This window comes from Colias eurytheme, chromosome 23 (genome assembly GCF_061535395.1).
Source record: "Colias eurytheme isolate Ceu_HAF_F1 chromosome 23, ilColEury1 Martin Lab GWU primary, whole genome shotgun sequence".
Classification (NCBI taxonomy): domain Eukaryota; kingdom Metazoa; phylum Arthropoda; class Insecta; order Lepidoptera; family Pieridae; genus Colias; species Colias eurytheme.
The window spans coordinates 150,273-172,512 of NC_143002.1; the positions used below are offsets into that span (position 1 = coordinate 150,273).

Sequence of the window (22,240 nt, forward strand, 5' to 3'; positions counted from 1 at the left end):
AATAAAATAATTAAAATAATATTTTTATGGAATGCATATGAAAATAATAAATAATAAATAAATAATAAAAATCTTTATTTATCCATACCTTCAATTACACTGTGTATGCCGCTCAATTTATATAAACACAATACTTAAAACTATGGACATTATCGTCTAAACTAGGCCGAGCCTGTATCTTAGACGATAATATCTTCCCACTATGTAATATAAACTAATTATTCACAATAATACAAACGTGATGCAAGCGTTCACAAAGTTATAAAAAATATAAACAAGAATAATTTTTAAGCACCAAATGAAACGACTAGACCGTTTTTGACAGGACCCAATGGTACATAGAGAATAAAGCAAACTCTTTATTCATATAAACACTTACAGATGTAAATTTATTAAACGAAATTTAAATAATTCACAGGGTTGGCAACAAAATTCTCATGTAACCAATGCATGTAGAACAAAATTAAAAAGTGACAACCCTTAATGGCTGTTGTACTGTACAGTTTTATACATTATGATAATATTATTTAGGGCCGATTTTTCAATGCTTGGATAAAACTTATTCGTCGAATAATGTATAAAACTACCATTTTAAAAACGTATTCTAATTGCCCGTTCCAGTTTACGTGGCATTTTAATATTATCGTGTAATACTTTATTGGACGGATAAGTTTTATCCAAGCATTGAAAAATCGGCCCTTAAACTACATACTAGACTTTCACAAAAACTTCTACTCAGCGATTACTTAAGTCTATAAATGTTTTAATGAACACTAAGTTTCGACAGTCGATTATTTCTTTCTATTTTAGTCTCGAAAATGTGTGATGTATACAAAGTGTTATTTAACTATACAAAAATATATGAATATTATTTTCATATCTATCATTTAATAAGAAATAAAATCATTAACTATATTCAGTTTAGTATCATCTTTATTTTTATTGCAATTTCTATACAATAAAAGAAACGGAAATGAAAAAAAGTAAGTATTTAATTTTAAACAAATGAAAACGGAATGAAACATTTAATTTCTTTTTCTTAAATATAACTAATTGAATAATTGTCCTATAATAATATTATATAGCCTAAACTTTACAGAAAGCGTCAAATAATCAAATAAATATATTATTGCATTTCAATTTTATTAAATTTCGATTAAGTACAAACTACTAAGGGGGTCTACGAAAAAGGAAAGTGGAAAATTCCTAAGATAATTTTTGAACAAAATTAAAAATGTGTTGTTTTGCAGAACAACGAAAAACTCATAAATCATTATATTGTATTTTAAAATGATTTTGTTGACAACAGCCGATTTCTATAAAAAAACATTCGTCTATAAAATAATATTTTGGAATATAATATAAAGGCATTGTATATTCTACATTTAACTTACAACCGCGTTTCACAAACTTTTTGCATAATATTAGAAGCCGATCACTCAAAAGTTACTCAAAATTGAGGCGCTCTTAAATTCTCACTTTATTTTTAGGTTAAACGGTTCAATTTTTTTTCATGGTTTGTATTAAACAGTATAATTATTTTGGTTTAATTTCAAGTAATAGGAGTTAATCTCAAAATTAAGTGACGTTTGAGTGGTCGTTACGAAACATATTTAATTGTTTTTTAAACATAATACAATCATTGACTACATTCGCATTATAAGGCATAAACAACTTTTTCAATACACAATTGACTAAAACATTTTCAAATTACATACTTTGACAAATTTAATCCATTTATTCATATAAAAAAATAATTTCAAATCTCAAATCACTAGCTACCCTCATTTACCAGATTCAAACATTGCTTCAAATCCTCCAAAACTTCATTCTCCTCGCACAACTCTTTCAATCTCATCAATTGCGGCTCAGTAAATTGCGAGTGCACCGCCACCAAACACAGGAACCTTCTATCCGCGAACGGCATACTATCACTTGGCTGGAGGAGATCGCTAAATATGCCTAAGTCTTGCTCCTGTTTGTAGAAGCCTTGTCGGAAGATGTTTAGGGCCAAAGGGAAGGAATCTCTAAAGTGGGGGGTGGGAGAAGCGCTTACTAAAAGGGGTAAAAGAGTGGGGGGGAGTAAGGGAGGGGGGATTTTCCCCGATACCAAGTGGCAGAGGGCTTCGAACATCCAACCACTGAGGACGGGCAGTTGATTCTGTGATACTGACGCTTCGAACACCTGTGGAAAAGTTACAGTTAATGAAAGATGCAAGGTATGAAAGATTACAATTGTTTATTACAATAAAAATAAAAAGATGAATGGCAAAATATTATAGTATAAGATAGTTGTAATAAATCATATTTAAAACAAAAGTACTGCATTATTAATTTAAAAGATCAATCGATAAAAAATAGAGAACTTCACGGGCATGTTAAAACGGGCCTGTTATTTTGTGATAAGAATAAACTATAATAAGTAAAACATCAATACATAGTTCAAGTATATTACGCAAACATTTACAATTTCTAAAATAATCATTAAAACAAAATTAAAAGCACATTTTTACACAATAACTCACCTCAAACACAACTTCACAGTTGGCCACACACCGCCGTATCCACTTCTGTCTATCCACCAATGTACTACAAGAACCACCCGCACCCTTCCCATCAATACAAGAACCACCCTTGCCGCACACATTACACAAGCGGCACGTATCCAAGAACTCAATAACCACCCGACTCAGCGTGGCCGCGGGCGGTAGAGTCTCCCGCAGGAAGTACCGCAGAGCGTTACACGCAGCCTGTATAGAGTCCCTTGTACGGGACGTGCGCAAGAGTCGATAGAGTAAGGTGATTCGCTCCATTGTGCTCATTAGAACGTCCGGGTCCATGTTGGACACGTCGGACGTTTGTTTCGGCGAGATTAGCTTGTTGCCCGCTGTGGAACAAACGAGCAATATGCTTTTAAGATAGGTATATTTAGGTAGAAGATAATGTTTAATGTATCCATTTTTTGAAGTGAAACTTCTTTATCGGGGTTGGAAAAAAATTAGTGTAACATTTTTTCGTTACGCGCCATCTTTGATTCGACGTACTTCTGTAAAGTTGCATATAGTAAATTATTTTTTGAAAAATAAGGTAATGAAGAAGTTTCACTTCTTACGTGTATACACTAGTACACGCACACATTTTTTTTATTAAAGCATTCTTATGTATGCGTACGCTGTATTTTACTTAAATGAAAGAATACATAGGTTTTATTTAATTCGACAGATTAAATTGCATTCATATCGCTAATCCATAGTTTCTTTAATATTTTTTCTACATTCTATGCATTTTAAAAATATAATTTTTCTAATGAATAGTATGCATTACAAATTATATAGTTAAATGAAAAAGTACGGTAGTGGGATATACTGAAATTATACAGATAAACATCTTCGAGCAAAACGATTTATCGAGCACCAAAAACTAAAATATGTAAATACATGTATAATTACTGACCAGAAAACAGATGCACCATGAGTATCTGCACGGCGTGCTGCTCCGAGTACTTCGTCATGTTCTCCAGCAACGTCTCTATTGTCGTCTTCTTTAGATCCTTCGGCAATATTCGCAGCCGCAGGCAGGATATTATACCCTAAATTAATTTTACAATTTGTATCATTTTAAAAATAACAAATTTCTGGCTTCAAAAAGAAAATAGTAGTAGTATATATAATTAATATTAATTGGTAAATTTTAAAATATGTAATGACGTTTCAAAAGTGCTTCTATAAGAAGTCTAATTGAATAAATAAATGTTTGAGTTTGAGTTTGAGTTTGAGAAATTTTACATCAAAAGGAAAACTAAAAATTTAATTTAAAGACGTTTAAAATAAAAAAGAAAACAAAATCCACAAAAGGACTATTCGCTGATACGATACGAATGGTAAAGTGTAATATTATTAAGAAACGTTAAAATATAATCACGACTTTCTTTTCTGTAATAACAAACAAACTTTACTGCAAGTGCAATCGAACAACTAAACAAAAACGCTACAAATTATGACCCTCCGTCGTTTCTAATAACGTCTGTAGGGGCTAGCCGTTCATCCTGAGTCAACGCTTTACACGATTCTATTTCATGACGGTAAAAATATCACCTTTACCAACCCAGCCTACGTTCGCGGCTCGTGTAAAGCGCTCGAGGTGTAGGCACTATATCATTACCAAAAAATCATTATCACGAAAGTCATGTGTGGTATCACGTGTGTCGAATGTCACGTGTTGTGTCGCGTCTGTCAAATGTCACGTGTGTCGATTGTCACGTGTTGTATCACGTGTTTCGATTGTCACGTGTTGTGTCACGTGTGTCGAATGTCACGTGTGTCGAATGTCAAGTGTCGAATGTCACGTGTTGCTGATTTTCAGCGATCTGGTTGAGCAACAAAATCATCATTATAGCAACTAATTAGCAACAAAAAAGCAACTAATTCTGGCGTTGTTTTTTTTTTCGCTAATTTTTCATCGCTAGCTTTACAGACCTTCGGTAAACTGTAGTATAATTAAAATATGTTGAAATATAATGTCTAGAAACTGCAAAAACACTATTAATTATGAACCTCCGTCGTTTTTAAAAACGTCACCTATATACGTACTTTAATTTTTAATCAATCACTTAATCTATGTTTAACGTAATTAATAAAAAAATAAACAGAAACTCACCCTAACAACCAAATCGGTACAATAATGTTGCGGGTGCTTGAGCAAGAAATCCACAGCTCGAGTGACCAGTTCGGGCTGCCAGGCCGCCAGCTCGAATAGTAGCGTCCAGTATAAACATTGCGCGTATACTGATATCCTGCGAAATAATTTAATTATTTTGTGCTACCGACATTACCAACAATACAATAAAAAATATTAACAATAATAACTAATAATGGTTTTAAACTTTGAACACACAGTGTAGATTTGGCATAAGATGAAAATAAATCCTATAATAAAAAGGAAAAATAAACAACAGACATAAAATATCACACAAATTAATGGCTTATTGTTGTGATCAACAGATTGCCATGATGCAGTTAAGGAGAGAAAAGAAAAAAAATAGAAAAAAGGTATACGATGACATTGCAACTATTTACCTATTTATTAGTGTTCGAAACGTCGGGAAAATAATATAATGAATAAATCGCGTTTAAAATCCGTTAAAAAGTCTTTAATTTCTAAATGTATAATACTCGCGTAAAATCAAACACTAGAAAATACTATTTACCTTATCTCAAAATATTCTATTCTTTGCATCGTTTAATGTGTACGGTATCCTGTGTACTATTTTCTATTCATTATTATATGTGATGTTAGTTGTTCTCTAATTTCTGTGCACCGTTTCTGTGTATTTACTGTGCTATTTCATATATTTAATGTATTTTGTTTCTTGTGAATACATTTTTGTACTGCTTATTGTGAATTATTATCTGTCTCAATTTCCGTCTAGTTTAATGTATCTGTGTGCTCTAATATGTGTGTGTGTAAATTTCAGTATAAACATTAGGTATCTAGGTAGTTAGTTAGGTGTGAAAGGGATAAAAAAACATACAGGCGTCATTCAACGTCATATTTTCTTGTTACAATTTAATGGTCATAGTGCAATCTCCAGTGTATTAGATATAAGCTTCTTGGTCGACCTATCGGCCGCATCCAGCTGCTGCAGCACCGTCTAGTTTAATGTATCTGTGTGCTCTAATATGTATGTGTGTGTGTGTATACCTATTGCCCGCATCCAGCTGCTGCAGCACATGGTCCAACAACGCAGCCCGCACGTCGCGCGCGGGCGCGGGGCGCAGCGCCAGCTGCGTGAGGCAGCCGCGCAGTGCGGCGTGACGGAGTGGCGCGTACGATGCTGAGAGGGAACGGATCAGCTTCTCGTATACCGCTGATGAGTCCTGTTATGGAGAGTATGTTATTATGTTGTGCATTTCTTGCGGTTTTATAGTGTCGTAAGTTATAAATAGCAACGACGTGTATAAGGAATAGTGTAGGTCCCAATACATATCCTTGGGGGACACCTGTTTGAGATAAATATAAATAAATAAATATTAAAGGACATTAAGTAATCGTCCGCAACACTTTTCGTTGAGAGATTTTTAAATCTGATTACAAAATTTGTTGTAGAATCGATGTAAAAACAATTAAGACAGGAATTTCTTATGGTATACCATGTCGAAAGCTTCCGCAAAAGCTAAGTAGGTAAATCTGAAAGCAAATAATTTTTTTGTGTTTGGTTTTGCATTATATTGTTGCAATGTGATCCGTTCGCATCTCCTCCTTGTTACCGTTGCCTGCGCCCCGCTGTACCTGTGCGCGCGTGACGGGCAGGCAGAGCGCGAGCGCGTGCAGCGCGGCGGCGGCGGCGCTGGGCCAGTGCGCGGGCGGCGCGTGCGCCAGCAGCCCGGCGGCGCGCGCCCACTGCGCCCCGCCGCTGCACGCCGCGCCGGCTGCACCCAGCGCAGATACCAGTGCCACGCGAGCCGCCAACCCAGTGTTGGCCTACGACAAAAAATACCTCATGTCGTACAAAAGATAATTATGTTGAAACTAGCGATTCACCCGCATACCTCCACTCCTGTTGGTCTTAGGGTGATGATATATAGCCTGTAACCTTCCTCGATAAATGGGCTATCTAACACTAAAAGATTTTTTCAAATCGGACCAGTAGTTCCTGAGATTAACGCGTTCAAAAAAAAACTATTCAACTTTACAGGATGTCCCACTGTTGGTATACTAAGATCAAAGGAGGTTATAGTTTTGCATACGCTGAGTACGTAAAAAATACTTATGAAATTCCAGACGCAGTTTTTCAAATAGATGAATTCTTAAAACTCTATGTGTATACCCATAACAAGCAACCCGCCCAGCTTTGCTAGCAGCATGTGACCTATCGTTTAAGATTATGTTTCCATAGACAAAATGCTCACATTAGCGAAGCAGTATATGCCGGCTGCGCGAAACTAGAGAAGAGAACATGGATTTTCAGGAAAAATTTAGCAAAAATTTTTTGATGTAATTTTATTGTTTTAGTATTATTTTCGTGATCAGTGTATGCAAAACTACAAGTCCCTTCGTACTTAGTATACCAATAGTGAGACACCCTGTATAATATTAGTAGAATAAATAATAATCACAAAAAATGATCCCCGAGGCAGCTTTCTTTGTATAAAAATATCAAAGAACTTATTAACAAAGAATAAAAAGAACAACCGTTTTTTGCAACAATAATATTTAAAAAAATGCTACTAAAAAAACTATGATGTACTTGATTGAAAAAATAATTATAATGTTTATAGAAAAACAATTTCTCCTATAATTCCAATTCGAAATTATCTTCAAAATCAAAGAAAGACGATCGACTTGTATGACACCTTTTATCAAATTGGAATAAATGAAGCTGATTGATTGAAACCTGCCTTTTACGTTCCACGACGCAGAAAGTTAATATTTAAGGCAATGGTATTTGGTTAATTGAATTCTCCAGCGATATAATAGGCATTTATACATAAATGGAACCGATATTCGAACTAAAGGTCTTCGCATATATAGACGATATAGTTTTAATAACTATGAGAAGCATGGTCGATGCTATGATATCAATTCGAGTTGTTTTCTAACAGATCGTTATAAAGAAATTAAATATAAAAATATGATCCTCCGAGGCATATCTATATTCAGTTTAAAAAAAAAGAAGTAAAGTTAAAATAAAATTGAAATTTTACTCTTTTTTTTTAATTTGGTCCGCTAACTGGACGTTACAACATTTAGAAACAGTGAAAATACAATCATAATCTTTGTGACTTAGTTGGACGGCCTTCTAGGAGCGAACACAACATGCAAACAATTATAAACCTACACTTGTAACAATAATTAAAACTAACAATTAAAACATATTAGTTACATATTTGTTAGAAAAAATTTTTTGATTGGTCTGACCGATGCATTAAACAAGTCAAGCTCATGGCAGACAGTATTATCAGTAGAACACATACGGTTGATAGGTGAATTTTGGCCGTATTTAACACGCCTAAAGACTCAACTCAAAAAAATCATATAATTATCATCAAACAAGCCATTTAAATACCTTAGGATCCAGCATATCATCGGCGACATCCATCAGCAGCTGCAGACAGCTGTTCAGGTCTATATCGGTTCGTTTGCGTTTGCGTTTCACCTCACGTCGCACGCGCCAGTGCGCGTCGTCGACGATATCTGATAATAATATTAAATTTAGTTAGGATATGACATTTACGATTGAATATCGAATTACCTGAATTAAAATCTATAGTTAAAGTAGCTTATTAGTCTTTTTAAATGTTTTTTGTCTGTGTTTTAATATATAATATATACGTGTTTTAAAGGTGCAACAAACTATTATTTCTTTCCTTCTAGTCAATATTTTCACAAATTTAAAAACTTCGAAAGCTCTAAACACTTACCGGACGCCAATTTCAGATATTCAGTACTGAACTGCGCGTACTGGTAGCCGTCGATGCCGTCGTTGAGAAGTGGAATGTGTTCGAGGTTCTCGTCGTCGAATATTTTGTACGCAGATGTGCCCACAAGGATGCTGCGGAGCCGCTGCATTCTAAAAATGTTGTTTTTTTTTTTTTTTGTTATTTTTATGCATATTAGGACACTACTCGTAACTTACTGAAGTTACTACGAATGGCAAATAAAATACAGTTTCTTGCTATTTTGCAACTGGATATTGGTGCTACAGCTTAAAAACTTAGTGTAGCCGATGCTTCGTAAAAATTATGCTATTTGTATATTGTAGCTTCTTGTCAATTTCATGCGAGCGAGCAGCTTTATTTTTACGCATCAGCGCCTACTATACTATTATAGTCACACCTGGTCAATGTACGAAAAACTGTACTTCGCGACCGTAATCACTACATAGTATAAAACAATCGCTTTCGCTATCCCTGTTTCTATGTATGTGTAAATCTTTAAAACTACGAAACGGATTTTGATATGTTTTTGTTTTATGTGTGATTCAAAAAGATTTATTTATAAGGTTTTAGACAAAGCGGGCGGAAAGCTAATATACAATAGTAGCACTAACCCATCACTAAGCGGCAGGTACCGTCGCGGCACGTGCGCGAGGCGGCCCCGCGGGCGGCGCGCGGCGGCCGCACACAGCGCCCGCGCCAGCCCGCGCACCGCGCAGTGCGGCCCGTTGCCCTGTAACGCGCCCACTAGACCCACCCAGATCTCCTCGAACTGCTTCTTGGACGACCAGCCGATCAGGTTCACCCTGCATGGAAAGCGCGGAAAAATATGCAAACAACACAAATTTAACAATATACAATTATAATATTTTAAAAAACCTGTATAGCCTAGCTGTGTAGCTGTAACTCTAAAAACCAAAGATAAATATATCTATCTCATTTGTAAATAAACGACTTCTTGATTTTATTCTTAAAAACAGCCAAGCTAAACCTGCTTCGAAATTGACATCACAATCAAAAGGAAACCAATATAGACCTGTCTGAAGCTTTTTATCAAATTGTGATGAATAAAACTGATCGATAGAAAACAGCTTTCTACGTTCCCTTAAGCAGAATCTTTACATTTAAAATAATGGTAATAATGGTTTGGTGTAAATGTTTCAGACACATAATAGTCAATATATAATACATAGATCAGGCCGATATTCGAACTACAGGTTTTCGCATATATAGACGATATAGTTATTATGAAAAATGATCGATGCTCTATGATGTAGACTGTAATTTCGAAATGTAATTTTTAAATGGATATCAATTCTAAGCTGTCTTCGAATTATATCAACACATGCAACGAGAAATCGATGCCTCCTAAGTATAATGAGTCAACTGACATTTTAGTAATTTTACAGGAGAGTGATTTGAAGGCAAATCGTTTATATTTTAATGAAATCAAATTAATTCGAAACAAAGTAAATGATTTTTTAATAAAAATTGTAAGCCCTTCCTTTGGTATAAAATGATTTTGCTGATATTTGTTTTTAAATGGCTTTTTTTGTAGATAGCTGGGTATACGCCGGCGGGACTCAATAGTGAAATGGTACAACTACCAGTTATATTTATGTACGTTGTTCATCAAAATCTATCGTTAACACCAAAATCACATGAAATAATGATTGTCATTTTATTAATTTAATTTTACTTTTGTTTGTTTTCGGGTTTGTTTATCTCAATAAATAATAAAATGCTGAAATTATGTCACTTGACTCATTATACTAGGAAAGTAATTAGCAAAGTTAACATTTGAAACCTCAACGTATACTGGACCAATGTAATTTACTGAGGTTTATTTTTAGGAATCTTTTTTTGTAATACCTTTCGATGTGTGGGATTAATAAAAGCTAGGAAGAAGAACATGAATAAGAAACCAATAACAACTCATTTTGAAGAATCACAATGTATTTTTAGCCATAATTAAGTAGGAATATCTTTTTAACATAATAGCTTTACTAAACGCTACAACGTGAACAAATCGCTATTAAAAAATATCAATTGGTAACTTACGTTTAACAATAATGAAAATTATAGAAATTAATAACGTAGTAATCCAGACATTTCTAGTGCTTAACAAATTAAAAATCAGTCGTTAGATCCATTAGAATCTATTCTAAAAGCTACAAGTAAAAACAAATCAACATTTAACAAATTAACAATGTTCCATCATCAAAGAGAAATAAATTAATAACGTAACAGTCTAAGGCATTTCTAATACTCAAAAATATCAATTTTAACAAATTATAGTCATATATCTATAATCAGAAGTCAGAATCGCTGTCGTTAGCTGCATTAGAGTTCGTTGAAATCAAATTATTATAAAATAAATGATACTCTTTAGGAATTACCAGTGCCTTACAAAGATCCATCAAATCTTTGTGCTTATTTTGGTCAACAGGAATGGGTATCTGATAAGCTAAAGAAATATTATTATCTACGTCAATATTTAACTCTTTTCTATTTCGTGTAGCTTTTGATATCTTTACACAATCTATCTACTTGTAACAACATCTTAGTATCTCGTTTTACAAAACAGCCTATATGGATAATCCGCTTAAACTAGTTCTTCTGTTACTTTATTCCAAGGCATTTTTGATCCATCATTGGTAGTTGTCCAGTTGTTTATAAGTTATAGCTTTGATTTAAAGTGAGTGAGACACTTTAGTAACTTTGTATGGCTTTTCATCAGATTTGGCAAAACTAAAAGCTGTAGCTGTCTTTCGTCGGTCTTTCAATTATAGCGTGCATACTGTCACCTTCATTTGGACCCACTAATAGAAAGCTATGACTAATATATAACAAACTTTGTTATAGATATATTATACATATTATAATACATTAAGAATATAATTCTGTTTCTATTTTGGCCTCCACAGTTGTCTGACCTGAACCGGTAATCTTTGACACCATTACCCACCGTGTCTTCTATAAACTTGAAAACACAGCTGGAAATTTCATTAGCGCCTCTCTTTGCTGTCTGTTGTCATAAAAAACAACAACCATAATATCATTCATTCATGTCATCAATCATCATAATATTATCGATTCCTGTGTAAATTTTTAAAATTTTCGCGCCCTGTTTGACTGCATTCTGTTAATATTATTAATTTAACATGTTAAAGAACAATTATTATCTAAAATGGCGTGCTTACTTGCCGCCATTCATAGTCTACTGAGCCGATATAAACTTGTATATCGATACAAGTTTATTGTGTACCCCCTCACGCCCCGCGTACACTGGTACAATGTCATTTAGATCAGTTTACGATGTACGATTTTAACTGATGCTGAAATTGATTTAGTATACGTGAAATTATCTCGGTAATTATTGTACTTTTTTAATTTTTTTTAACACGAACGTCTAGATCACGATTTATCATGTTCGTTTTTATAAAAATATGAAAATACCTAAATTTGTTAGTTGACTCAGTATACTTAGGAGGCATCGAAATGGTTACAATTTTGCAAAAATAATTACTTACAAAATAATGAATAAGTTTTGTATAAATCAAGAATTTATTAAGTGAAGGTACAAAGTACGGAAATTACAGAAGTAAAACCAACCTAAACAGGAACGCCTCAAGCACGTCCAGGTCCTGCAGCGCCTGCAGCGGCAGGTCCACGCGCTGCAGCAGCTCGCGGTCCTTGCGCGTGCGGACCTCCACGCACGACCACGCCAGTGGCGGAATTAGTGCCATGTTGCTCACTATTTCTATCCTATAATCATTGGGATTCAGATTGAATCATTTCGATAGAATTTTAGAAACGAATTAAAAATTAATATACGGCAAATAAAAAATATGAAACTGAGAAAAAATCTTTTGAAAAATGAAATCGTATTTATTGTATAATATTCATTAAAAAAAATGCAATAATCCTTACCTTGTAACAACATACAAGTTTCACATATTCAAAAGGCGACTAAAGTGTCAAATATAATGCAGTATTTAATTATTTCAAAGAAAATCGAAAGATTAACACGTGACTGTCAAATTCTTTACTTTCTCTTGCATTTTCAAAAATCAAAAATTTCAAAGAAACTGCTTACCTTGATAAACTAACAATTAGATCTTCAATGGGCTTCTTATAACGTCTTCCCAGAATATTTTCCCTTCTCACGTAGAAGTTCTGTTCCCAATATTCGATAAGAGTTATCAGTTTATCTCCAGTTATTATTATGTCCGGTTTGGGCCCTGGATCTTGCGTTTGTATGTGAGATTTGGATGTAAGTGGTTTATTATCCTGAAATAATTGTTTATTTAAATTTATTTATAAATCAAAATACATCTTAATCGATAGAATAAACGTGTATTAAGGTGCAGTTCATTATAAAAGAAATTTAAGCATTTCTATTGGAATAATGCATGAAGGAAAGCATTGTACATTCATGAAAAAAATAGAAATAGAATTACACATTATAAATAACTTATTATCATACCTTGACTAAATACTTGACCACAGCGTACAAACAACAAATAGCCGACTGTATTCTATTCATCTGGTTTTCCACGTTAAGCTCTGACCAAATCTCCTCAAACTTCAAAGCCTTTGCTACATTATCTATGGTCTCTATAATCACGTGGTCCACACATACATTATCTGGCATATTGGCGCGAAACGACATGTCATTGTGCACCGGACTTTCTAACACCTTCTTGTTACTTATCAAAAACGACAAATACTGCAACGAGACCACACAGAATATCGCCAAATTGCGTGCTAGAGTGCTCGGGAGTATGTTTTCTATACACTTTTCTAACAAATCACAGTCCGTATCATCAATGAGGTTTACTACTCTTTCTAGAGATGGAAGGAAACCGGTTAGAATTGTCTGTATCGTCATAAACTCTTGATAGAACAGTTTATCTTGAAATACTTGGTGGCACCGTCGCGTGTATCTGTCTATCGTTTGTTCTACATTCAAGTTAAAGTTCTCAGACTGACTGAGCGGTCGGCTTTGTTTTGGAAATAGTCTTAATATTTCTGCCAAGGATTTGTCTAGAGACGATATACTGCCTAGATACAATTTGGGCAATTCTGGTATGTTAATTTCACACTCTTCTTCGGTAATTTTTAAATTGCCAAAGTTTTCTTTAACCTCATTATCAACCATTGGTATGAAGAACTGTGATTTCGACTCTTTGCTGTCGCTTTTCTTGAAAACGTGGATGTTAACAACGTTCATCTTGTTGCTATCTATAGATGACGTCATTTCCTCTTTTTCCCTCGCCATTTCTCTTTCTTCTCTGGCTATCTCTCTTTCCATCTCTTTCAATTCTTGAACGGATACGACATTTAGGAAATCTCGTATAAATGTATCGCATGTTACTTTGAAACTGGCGCCAAGTATTTTTCTATCAAAGTCGGGACAAGACATCATCGTGTTGATGTCTTCGAGGGAAAATTTCGTTAATAAATTTGCTAAATCTGTATATTTTGGTACTTTTGGTAGTGCGCTATCTTGCTGACAGCATCTAGAATTTCAAAAAATAATATTGTTTACATGACAATTAATACTGTGAAACATGCACAAAATTATATACCTACACTTGTGACAACTTAATAAAACTAACAATTAATTAATATTAATGATACATATAGTTACCTGGCTTTAACCTGCGCCATCCACTGTTGGTCGGGTTCGGCAGCCCTGACGGCGCGCGGGTTGAGCGGCCGCGCGCCGCCCGCGAGCGGCGACAGGTCGAACGCGCTGCACGCGAGCGTGTTCAGCGCCGATACTAGCGGGCGGTACCTGCGTTTGTATTGTGTTGCTTTTTATTTATTTATGATTCCTTACAGCTATTCATAGAATAATTACATAATAATTGAACAATAAGCCAATGAAAAGGAATTCCGTTAATAGAATTATTATAAAGAACATGTGACAAAGAAAATTGATTTGAATTGATTGAAAAAAAAATGGGCTTATAAACTAATGACTAAAAACATTTGCAGTGTTATCGATAAATTAGTGAGCACATTGATTTAATATTGTTGCTACAGTAACTCATTGCCGTTCAAAACCAATTTTACGCCTTAGTAAGCTATATACAGCTGACTATATTACAGTCAAAGCAATGTGTTTTGACTGTAATATAGTCACTTAAATTAACCTACACCTAAAACAAATAAAAAAGAAACTTAGCACTATTATTACAACTGGTTTAAAAGTAGCATAGTTCTAAATAAGTTGTTTTCATTAAATACAAAAAAGTTTAATAAATATTGCGTCTGGCGTCTGCTTAATTCAGATATGAGTAAAGCGTTTGATTCTGTAGATCATTTTTTGCGTTCATGTAATTGAGAAAAGTATGCGGTCAGAAGAAAACCAATAAATAGATTAAAAAGTACTTAAAACAAAGGGAGCAGCGTGTTGAAATAATGAAAACTGTTAACGTAAATAAAATCATAATTTTAGTTTAATGACTGCGGAGTTCTGCAAGGGAGTAGTCTCGGTCCGTTTCTATTTCTATTATACATTAACAATTAACACAATCAAACAACACAGTTTCATACTAATAATCCTTCATCGAACACATATATTAAAGAACTGACCTCAAATGCACTTTGTCCTTCTGCAGTATCTCTAGCGCCACCTGCACGTCTTCTTTAGTCAACTGGCCCGTGATCTGCTCTAGTGGTAACTCTTTTAACATGTTACACCTGTCTATTGCTAGTTGCGCGAACCTGGAATACAGTTTTATGAATGAAATGTTAATTATTTTAGTGGATGACATCATTTTTTTAAAGTTTAATGAGTGCTGTACACATACAAAAAATATTTTTGAAGAAAATAAAACTTGATCAATAACAAATTTTAAAACAATGTTAATAGTATTTTTAGTGTCTGACTAACAAACACGTAATGACCTAACCTAACCTAACTTACCTAACAGCCAGTGAAGGCTCCAATTTACCAATAATGCGGCATATGAAGAATATCAGAGGCCCCGACTGACTCTCGTGGCATGTCGACAGTATTTTGTACGTGTTCAACGCGAATTCTCCCTGGAAATTTACAGTTGCCATAAATAAATTGTATACTAAAATTATTTTTTGAAGTAAAACCTCTTCAGGCGCATTGACTGTAAAATTTCAAGGTCGCGTCATGGCAATACCGTCACGTCATGGAGTACGGCAATTATTTTGGTATCTTTGAATTTTTTTTGTCGCCAGAGAAGTTTCACTTCTGACACGTGTGCCTGGCACACAAGCTTTTTTTCTATCTCACAACTTTCGACCGGTGAATTGATTTTGACATTTCTTTTCTTTAAAGCTGTTGCTTGTCACGTGGTCCCATTCAAATTTGGTTTAGTTCGTTGCCCTCGTCACTCGCAGGTGGCCGGCTCCCCGCAGCACACACACACACCTGGAGCGTGTCGCGGCAGCGCGCGGGCAGCGCGTGCAGCAGCAGCGCGGCGGGCGCGGGCGCGGCGCACAGCGCGGCCAGCAGGCGGCGCGCGGCCCCCTCGCGGCACCAGCGCACCAGCTCGCCGGTGCGGTTGGCGACCACCCACGTCGCTGCCACTGCGTCCCCAAGCCCGCTCTCCACCTGCGCACGACGTAAAACAACGTAGAAAAACGACCAGACCAGACCAGAAACCTAACTTTTACAGGAACCTAACTTTTACAGATACGTAACTTTTACAAAAACCTAACTTCAACAAAAAGCCAACATTTCCAGCCACGTACCACGTGGTCGGCCGCGGCGAGCGTGACGGCGAGGTGCAGCGCGTGCGCGGGCGGCGCCGCGCGGGCGCACAGCGGCGCGCGCCGGCTGAACCCCGCCAGCTGCTGCCAGTAGCCCGCCGACACGAAGCCCAGCCTGCACGCGACACACGAATGAAATTTTTATTTTATTTTATTTGTATAAGAACATAACAGTCATACATGCTTTCATATAAAAAAAGTTTTAAAATTCACAATGACCACACGACATGTTAAAATACAACATAATATAAAAAAACGAGCCTCACGCAAATGAATTAATCTATATACAGGGTGTCCCAAAAAGTAGTGATGGACGGAAGCCGGGAGGTAGAGGACCTAGAGGGCTATCCGAATCACCCCCATGTATGTTATGCGATTTTTCATATTTTCGGAGTTATGACATTTTTTTCAATTTTTCATCAGTCGCTGAGTACGACGAGATTTTTATTTATGGTGACGTGAATCAGTCGGGGCTGTACACACCTGCACAGCAGATGCGACCAGTGCGCGGCGAGCAGCGGGCGCGCGTGCGCGGCGCGCAGCACGGCGCGGCTCAGCGCGTCCAGCTGCAGCGGCACGTTCTCGTCGGGGCTGTACACACCTGCACAGCAGATGCGACCAGTGCGCGGCGAGCAGCGGGCGCGCGTGCGCGGCGCGCAGCACGGCGCGGCTCAGCGCGTCCAGCGGCACGTTCTCGTCGGGGCTGTACACACCTGCACAGCAGATGCGACCAGTGCGCGGCGAGCAGCGGGCGCGCGTGCGCGGCGCGCAGCACGGCGCGGCTCAGCGCGTCCAGCGGCACGTTCTCGTCGGGGCTGTACACACCTGCACAGCAGATGCGACCAGTGCGCGGCGAGCAGCGGGCGCGCGTGCGCGGCGCGCAGCACGGCGCGGCTCAGCGCGTCCAGCGGCACGTTCTCGTCGGGGCTGTACACACCTGCACAGCAGATGCGACCAGTGCGCGGCGAGCAGCGGGCGCGCGTGCGCGGCGCGCAGCACGGCGCGGCTCAGCGCGTCCAGCGGCACGTTCTCGTCGGGGCTGTACACACCTGCACAGCAGATGCGACCAGTGCGCGGCGAGCAGCGGGCGCGCGTGCGCGGCGCGCAGCACGGCGCGGCTCAGCGCGTCCAGCGGCACGTTCTCGTCGGGGCTGTACACACCTGCACAGCAGATGCGACCAGTGCGCGGCGAGCAGCGGGCGCGCGTGCGCGGCGCGCAGCACGGCGCGGCTCAGCGCGTCCAGCGGCACGTTCTCGTCGGGGCTGTACACACCTGCACAGCAGATGCGACCAGTGCGCGGCGAGCAGCGGGCGCGCGTGCGCGGCGCGCAGCACGGCGCGGCTCAGCGCGTCCAGCGGCACGTTCTCGTCGGGGCTGTACACACCTGCACAGCAGATGCGACCAGTGCGCGGCGAGCAGCGGGCGCGCGTGCGCGGCGCGCAGCACGGCGCGGCTCAGCGCGTCCAGCGGCACGTTCTCGTCGGGGCTGTACACACCTGCACAGCAGATGCGACCAGTGCGCGGCGAGCAGCGGGCGCGCGTGCGCGGCGCGCAGCACGGCGCGGCTCAGCGCGTCCAGCGGCACGTTCTCGTCGGGGCTGTACACACCTGCACAGCAGATGCGACCAGTGCGCGGCGAGCAGCGGGCGCGCGTGCGCGGCGCGCAGCACGGCGCGGCTCAGCGCGTCCAGCGGCACGTTCTCGTCGGGGCTGTACACACCTGCACAGCAGATGCGACCAGTGCGCGGCGAGCAGCGGGCGCGCGTGCGCGGCGCGCAGCACGGCGCGGCTCAGCGCGTCCAGCGGCACGTTCTCGTCGGGGCTGTACACACCTGCACAGCAGATGCGACCAGTGCGCGGCGAGCAGCGGGCGCGCGTGCGCGGCGCGCAGCACGGCGCGGCTCAGCGCGTCCAGCGGCACGTTCTCGTCGGGGCTGTACACACCTGCACAGCAGATGCGACCAGTGCGCGGCGAGCAGCGGGCGCGCGTGCGCGGCGCGCAGCACGGCGCGGCTCAGCGCGTCCAGCGGCACGTTCTCGTCGGGGCTGTACACACCTGCACAGCAGATGCGACCAGTGCGCGGCGAGCAGCGGGCGCGCGTGCGCGGCGCGCAGCACGGCGCGGCTCAGCGCGTCCAGCGGCACGTTCTCGTCGGGGCTGTACACACCTGCACAGCAGATGCGACCAGTGCGCGGCGAGCAGCGGGCGCGCGTGCGCGGCGCGCAGCACGGCGCGGCTCAGCGCGTCCAGCGGCACGTTCTCGTCGGGGCTGTACACACCTGCACAGCAGATGCGACCAGTGCGCGGCGAGCAGCGGGCGCGCGTGCGCGGCGCGCAGCACGGCGCGGCTCAGCGCGTCCAGCGGCACGTTCTCGTCGGGGCTGTACACACCTGCACAGCAGATGCGACCAGTGCGCGGCGAGCAGCGGGCGCGCGTGCGCGGCGCGCAGCACGGCGCGGCTCAGCGCGTCCAGCGGCACGTTCTCGTCGGGGCTGTACACACCTGCACAGCAGATGCGACCAGTGCGCGGCGAGCAGCGGGCGCGCGTGCGCGGCGCGCAGCACGGCGCGGCTCAGCGCGTCCAGCGGCACGTTCTCGTCGGGGCTGTACACACCTGCACAGCAGATGCGACCAGTGCGCGGCGAGCAGCGGGCGCGCGTGCGCGGCGCGCAGCACGGCGCGGCTCAGCGCGTCCAGCGGCACGTTCTCGTCGGGGCTGTACACACCTGCACAGCAGATGCGACCAGTGCGCGGCGAGCAGCGGGCGCGCGTGCGCGGCGCGCAGCACGGCGCGGCTCAGCGCGTCCAGCGGCACGTTCTCGTCGGGGCTGTACACACCTGCACAGCAGATGCGACCAGTGCGCGGCGAGCAGCGGGCGCGCGTGCGCGGCGCGCAGCACGGCGCGGCTCAGCGCGTCCAGCGGCACGTTCTCGTCGGGGCTGTACACACCTGCACAGCAGATGCGACCAGTGCGCGGCGAGCAGCGGGCGCGCGTGCGCGGCGCGCAGCACGGCGCGGCTCAGCGCGTCCAGCGGCACGTTCTCGTCGGGGCTGTACACACCTGCACAGCAGATGCGACCAGTGCGCGGCGAGCAGCGGGCGCGCGTGCGCGGCGCGCAGCACGGCGCGGCTCAGCGCGTCCAGCGGCACGTTCTCGTCGGGGCTGTACACACCTGCACAGCAGATGCGACCAGTGCGCGGCGAGCAGCGGGCGCGCGTGCGCGGCGCGCAGCACGGCGCGGCTCAGCGCGTCCAGCGGCACGTTCTCGTCCGGGCTGTACAGCCCGGGGTTCAGCCCGCTCTGCTCCGCCTGCACCAGGCTCTGCGCGGACTTCGCCGTCAAAGGGAACTGGCAGCCGGCTGGATGGAAAGCGGCCAGTTTAACCAATAATGACAAAAATATCATGGAACAGAAAATATCATCAGTAATAGAGCGAAAGATGAAGGCGAGTGAATTGATAAGATGAGCTAAAAGGATCAGATAATGCACAGTAAAACACGGAAATATCTACACAGAAAACAATGCACAATAAAAATATATGAATAGAAATTAATTAACCTTATACGATTACTGTGTAAGTAAATGTTGCACAGAAAACAATGCATGTTAAATGTATAAGAAAGTGATGTAAAAATAACGAACATTAATCGATGCTCAAAAATAATGAAGAGTAAACTGAGCACCGCAAATAAAAGCACATTCAACTGTGTATAATAATGCATTGTATTCGGAGAACAAAAAAATAATTTAAAATTATTAAAAAGGGAACAATGATTGATCCCTGTGGTACACCGAGCATAACCAGACGTTAAATATAAAAATAAAGTTATTATTTATTGTAATGATGACTTTCAGCGAACGTTTTTTAAGGTTTCTTCATCACTGAGACTAGGTATCGAAATACGAAACATAATATTACGATAGCTTATCAAAACGCATAAGTGTATAGTGTCAAAAGCTCGAGCAAAGTCAAAGAGTGCAAAAATTTACGCATTATCATAATATACATTTTTACAGTTAAAAATACTGCAAGTGAATAAAACACAAAAACTCACTCGTCAAATGCAGCATATGCTTCACTTGTACAATGATGTTCACCACAACCATATACAGCAGTTTGTCGTCTTCATCGCAGTTCTCGTCTTCGACATCGCTGTCAAAGTCTTCCATCTCCATTATTGCGAAAGTCAGAGTCTTGAACAGAAATCTGACCAGAATAACATCTGGTGAGAGGTTAGCACAGCTTTCGTTCACATTTTGCACATTAAGTGGATCTGTGTTAGGTTTCACGTTGAAGAAGATCGCTTGTGGCGCGATACAAGTCGCCTTAAGGTAGTTGATGGATAGAAGGATTTCACTTTCAGGTATTAATACAAGAACTTTGCGTAGGAGCAACATTATCGTCGTGAGGTATTGCAGTTTCTCTTTACGTGGCGCTGTGTCCTGAAAAAGAATGTTATGTTAATGGGGGTGAAAGTCTGAAATACGCACGACATTAACAAATAAATTTTAGTTATTTTAATTCGAATAAAATTTCCATCAACATTATAGTCGAGCCAATTTAATAGGCAACATTTGACGTCTATCAATTTTATCTTTGTAGGGAGGTAACCTGCAACTTGCTGAAAAGTCAAATAAATGTGCAGTTCTAACAAAACAAAATGACATATTATTCTATGCCGTCGTTACGTTATTGAATTTTGTTGAACTATCAAATGTTGCCTATTAAAATGGCTCTACTATAGTGGTATTTTTATACATATAGTAGGGTAGGTCTATGGCCAATTATAAAAATATTTGTAACTAGCTCTGCCGCGCGGTTTCACCCGCATTACTCCGCTCTTGTTGGTCTTAGCATGATGATATATAGCCTATATTACTCGTGGATAATGTAGCTTTCGAATGGTGAAAGAATTTTAAAAATCGGTTCAGTCAGCCTATTCATAACAGACAAACAAACAAACAAAGTTTTCCTCTTTATAATATTAGTGTAGATATGTAATTGGGCAAAACTACCTGGGGGGGCGGGGCGAACAGCGCGCGCAGCAGCAGCTCGAGCTGCGGCTGGTCGGCGAGGTGCGGCGCGAGGCGGGTGAGCAGGCGGGCGAGGGGGCGCGGCGCGGGGCGCGGGGCGGGCGGGCCGGGGGCGCGGGCCGCCAGCGCGCGCGCGCACGTGCCGCCGCACTGCGCGCCCCAGCGCGAGCCCGCCCCGCCGCTCGCCGCTAGGATGCACGACACCAGCTCCACCACCTGCCCACACACACACACACACACACATATATACATATATACAAGACTATACAGAATGTAATCGTTAAGTGTGCACAGGCGATTACTCCGTAACTATTGCAGATTAAAAAAAACTTTATACTGATATCGAAAGCCCTTCATCTAATGAGTAAAATACAATAATAACTTTTAAAAAATAAAACGGGAAATATCCAAAAAGTTACATAAAACACTCCCCATACCACAGATCACAGAAACTAAAGGGAGATATGGTTAGGGGGCGGGGCCGGTGTCGCAGCAATATACCCAAAAAAAGAACACATGCTGTTTGTTGCATTCAGTTGACGTTCGACCGTCGGCCGGGTATTATTTGACAATGCCGTGTTGTTCCGTTAAAGTTTGTAAAAACCGAGGTGAAACCAGCAACTTTAAGTCAAATGGAATCACATACCATCGGTAAGTACTGAAAATTATACGATTTTCTTACTAAAATTTCAAAAACAATATTACGTAGAGTGATTTCTTGCTTTCATTATGTGACAGAACGACAGTCACAATAATTTATGTAAATAGTTTACAATGCTTCTTCTGTACGTGACTCTATTCAAACGCGAAGTTCGAATACCGCAATGTATAATGAACATACTAAAGCTAACAAAAACGTTCGATCGTGTAGTACGGGGTCTGTACGGCCGCTGCTCGCGGTCGTTAGTTGAGGATGCGCGTCGAGTGTGTCCATGTCGATAAGATTCGGATTTTTTATCGTATTATGTATTATTTTACTACCTTATTTTTATATCATAATGTATT

General features: G+C 41.0%; 1 protein-coding gene across 1 annotated transcript in view; it reads right to left on the reverse strand.

Annotated features, from left to right (window-relative positions):
* Nucleotides 1–1,033: 1,033 nt before the first annotated feature.
* htt (huntingtin) overlaps nucleotides 1,034–22,240 on the reverse strand; it is a 54,461-nt gene continuing 33,254 nt past the window's right edge. Inside the window, exons 24-43 of the mRNA XM_090115255.1 lie at nucleotides 21,218–21,451; nucleotides 20,257–20,644; nucleotides 19,374–19,560; nucleotides 16,179–16,311; nucleotides 15,856–16,038; nucleotides 15,376–15,494; nucleotides 15,042–15,173; nucleotides 14,092–14,238; nucleotides 12,925–13,960; nucleotides 12,535–12,728; nucleotides 12,051–12,203; nucleotides 9,050–9,241; nucleotides 8,421–8,569; nucleotides 8,066–8,193; nucleotides 6,289–6,480; nucleotides 5,701–5,876; nucleotides 4,657–4,792; nucleotides 3,454–3,589; nucleotides 2,526–2,887; nucleotides 1,034–2,185 (exon numbers count right to left, since the gene is read on the reverse strand). Coding sequence (XP_089971381.1) covers nucleotides 1,775–2,185; nucleotides 2,526–2,887; nucleotides 3,454–3,589; nucleotides 4,657–4,792; nucleotides 5,701–5,876; nucleotides 6,289–6,480; nucleotides 8,066–8,193; nucleotides 8,421–8,569; nucleotides 9,050–9,241; nucleotides 12,051–12,203; nucleotides 12,535–12,728; nucleotides 12,925–13,960; nucleotides 14,092–14,238; nucleotides 15,042–15,173; nucleotides 15,376–15,494; nucleotides 15,856–16,038; nucleotides 16,179–16,311; nucleotides 19,374–19,560; nucleotides 20,257–20,644; nucleotides 21,218–21,451 — 4,788 coding nt within the window. The 3' untranslated portion in view covers nucleotides 1,034–1,774. The remainder of the gene's footprint in view (nucleotides 2,186–2,525; nucleotides 2,888–3,453; nucleotides 3,590–4,656; nucleotides 4,793–5,700; nucleotides 5,877–6,288; nucleotides 6,481–8,065; nucleotides 8,194–8,420; nucleotides 8,570–9,049; nucleotides 9,242–12,050; nucleotides 12,204–12,534; nucleotides 12,729–12,924; nucleotides 13,961–14,091; nucleotides 14,239–15,041; nucleotides 15,174–15,375; nucleotides 15,495–15,855; nucleotides 16,039–16,178; nucleotides 16,312–19,373; nucleotides 19,561–20,256; nucleotides 20,645–21,217; nucleotides 21,452–22,240) is intronic.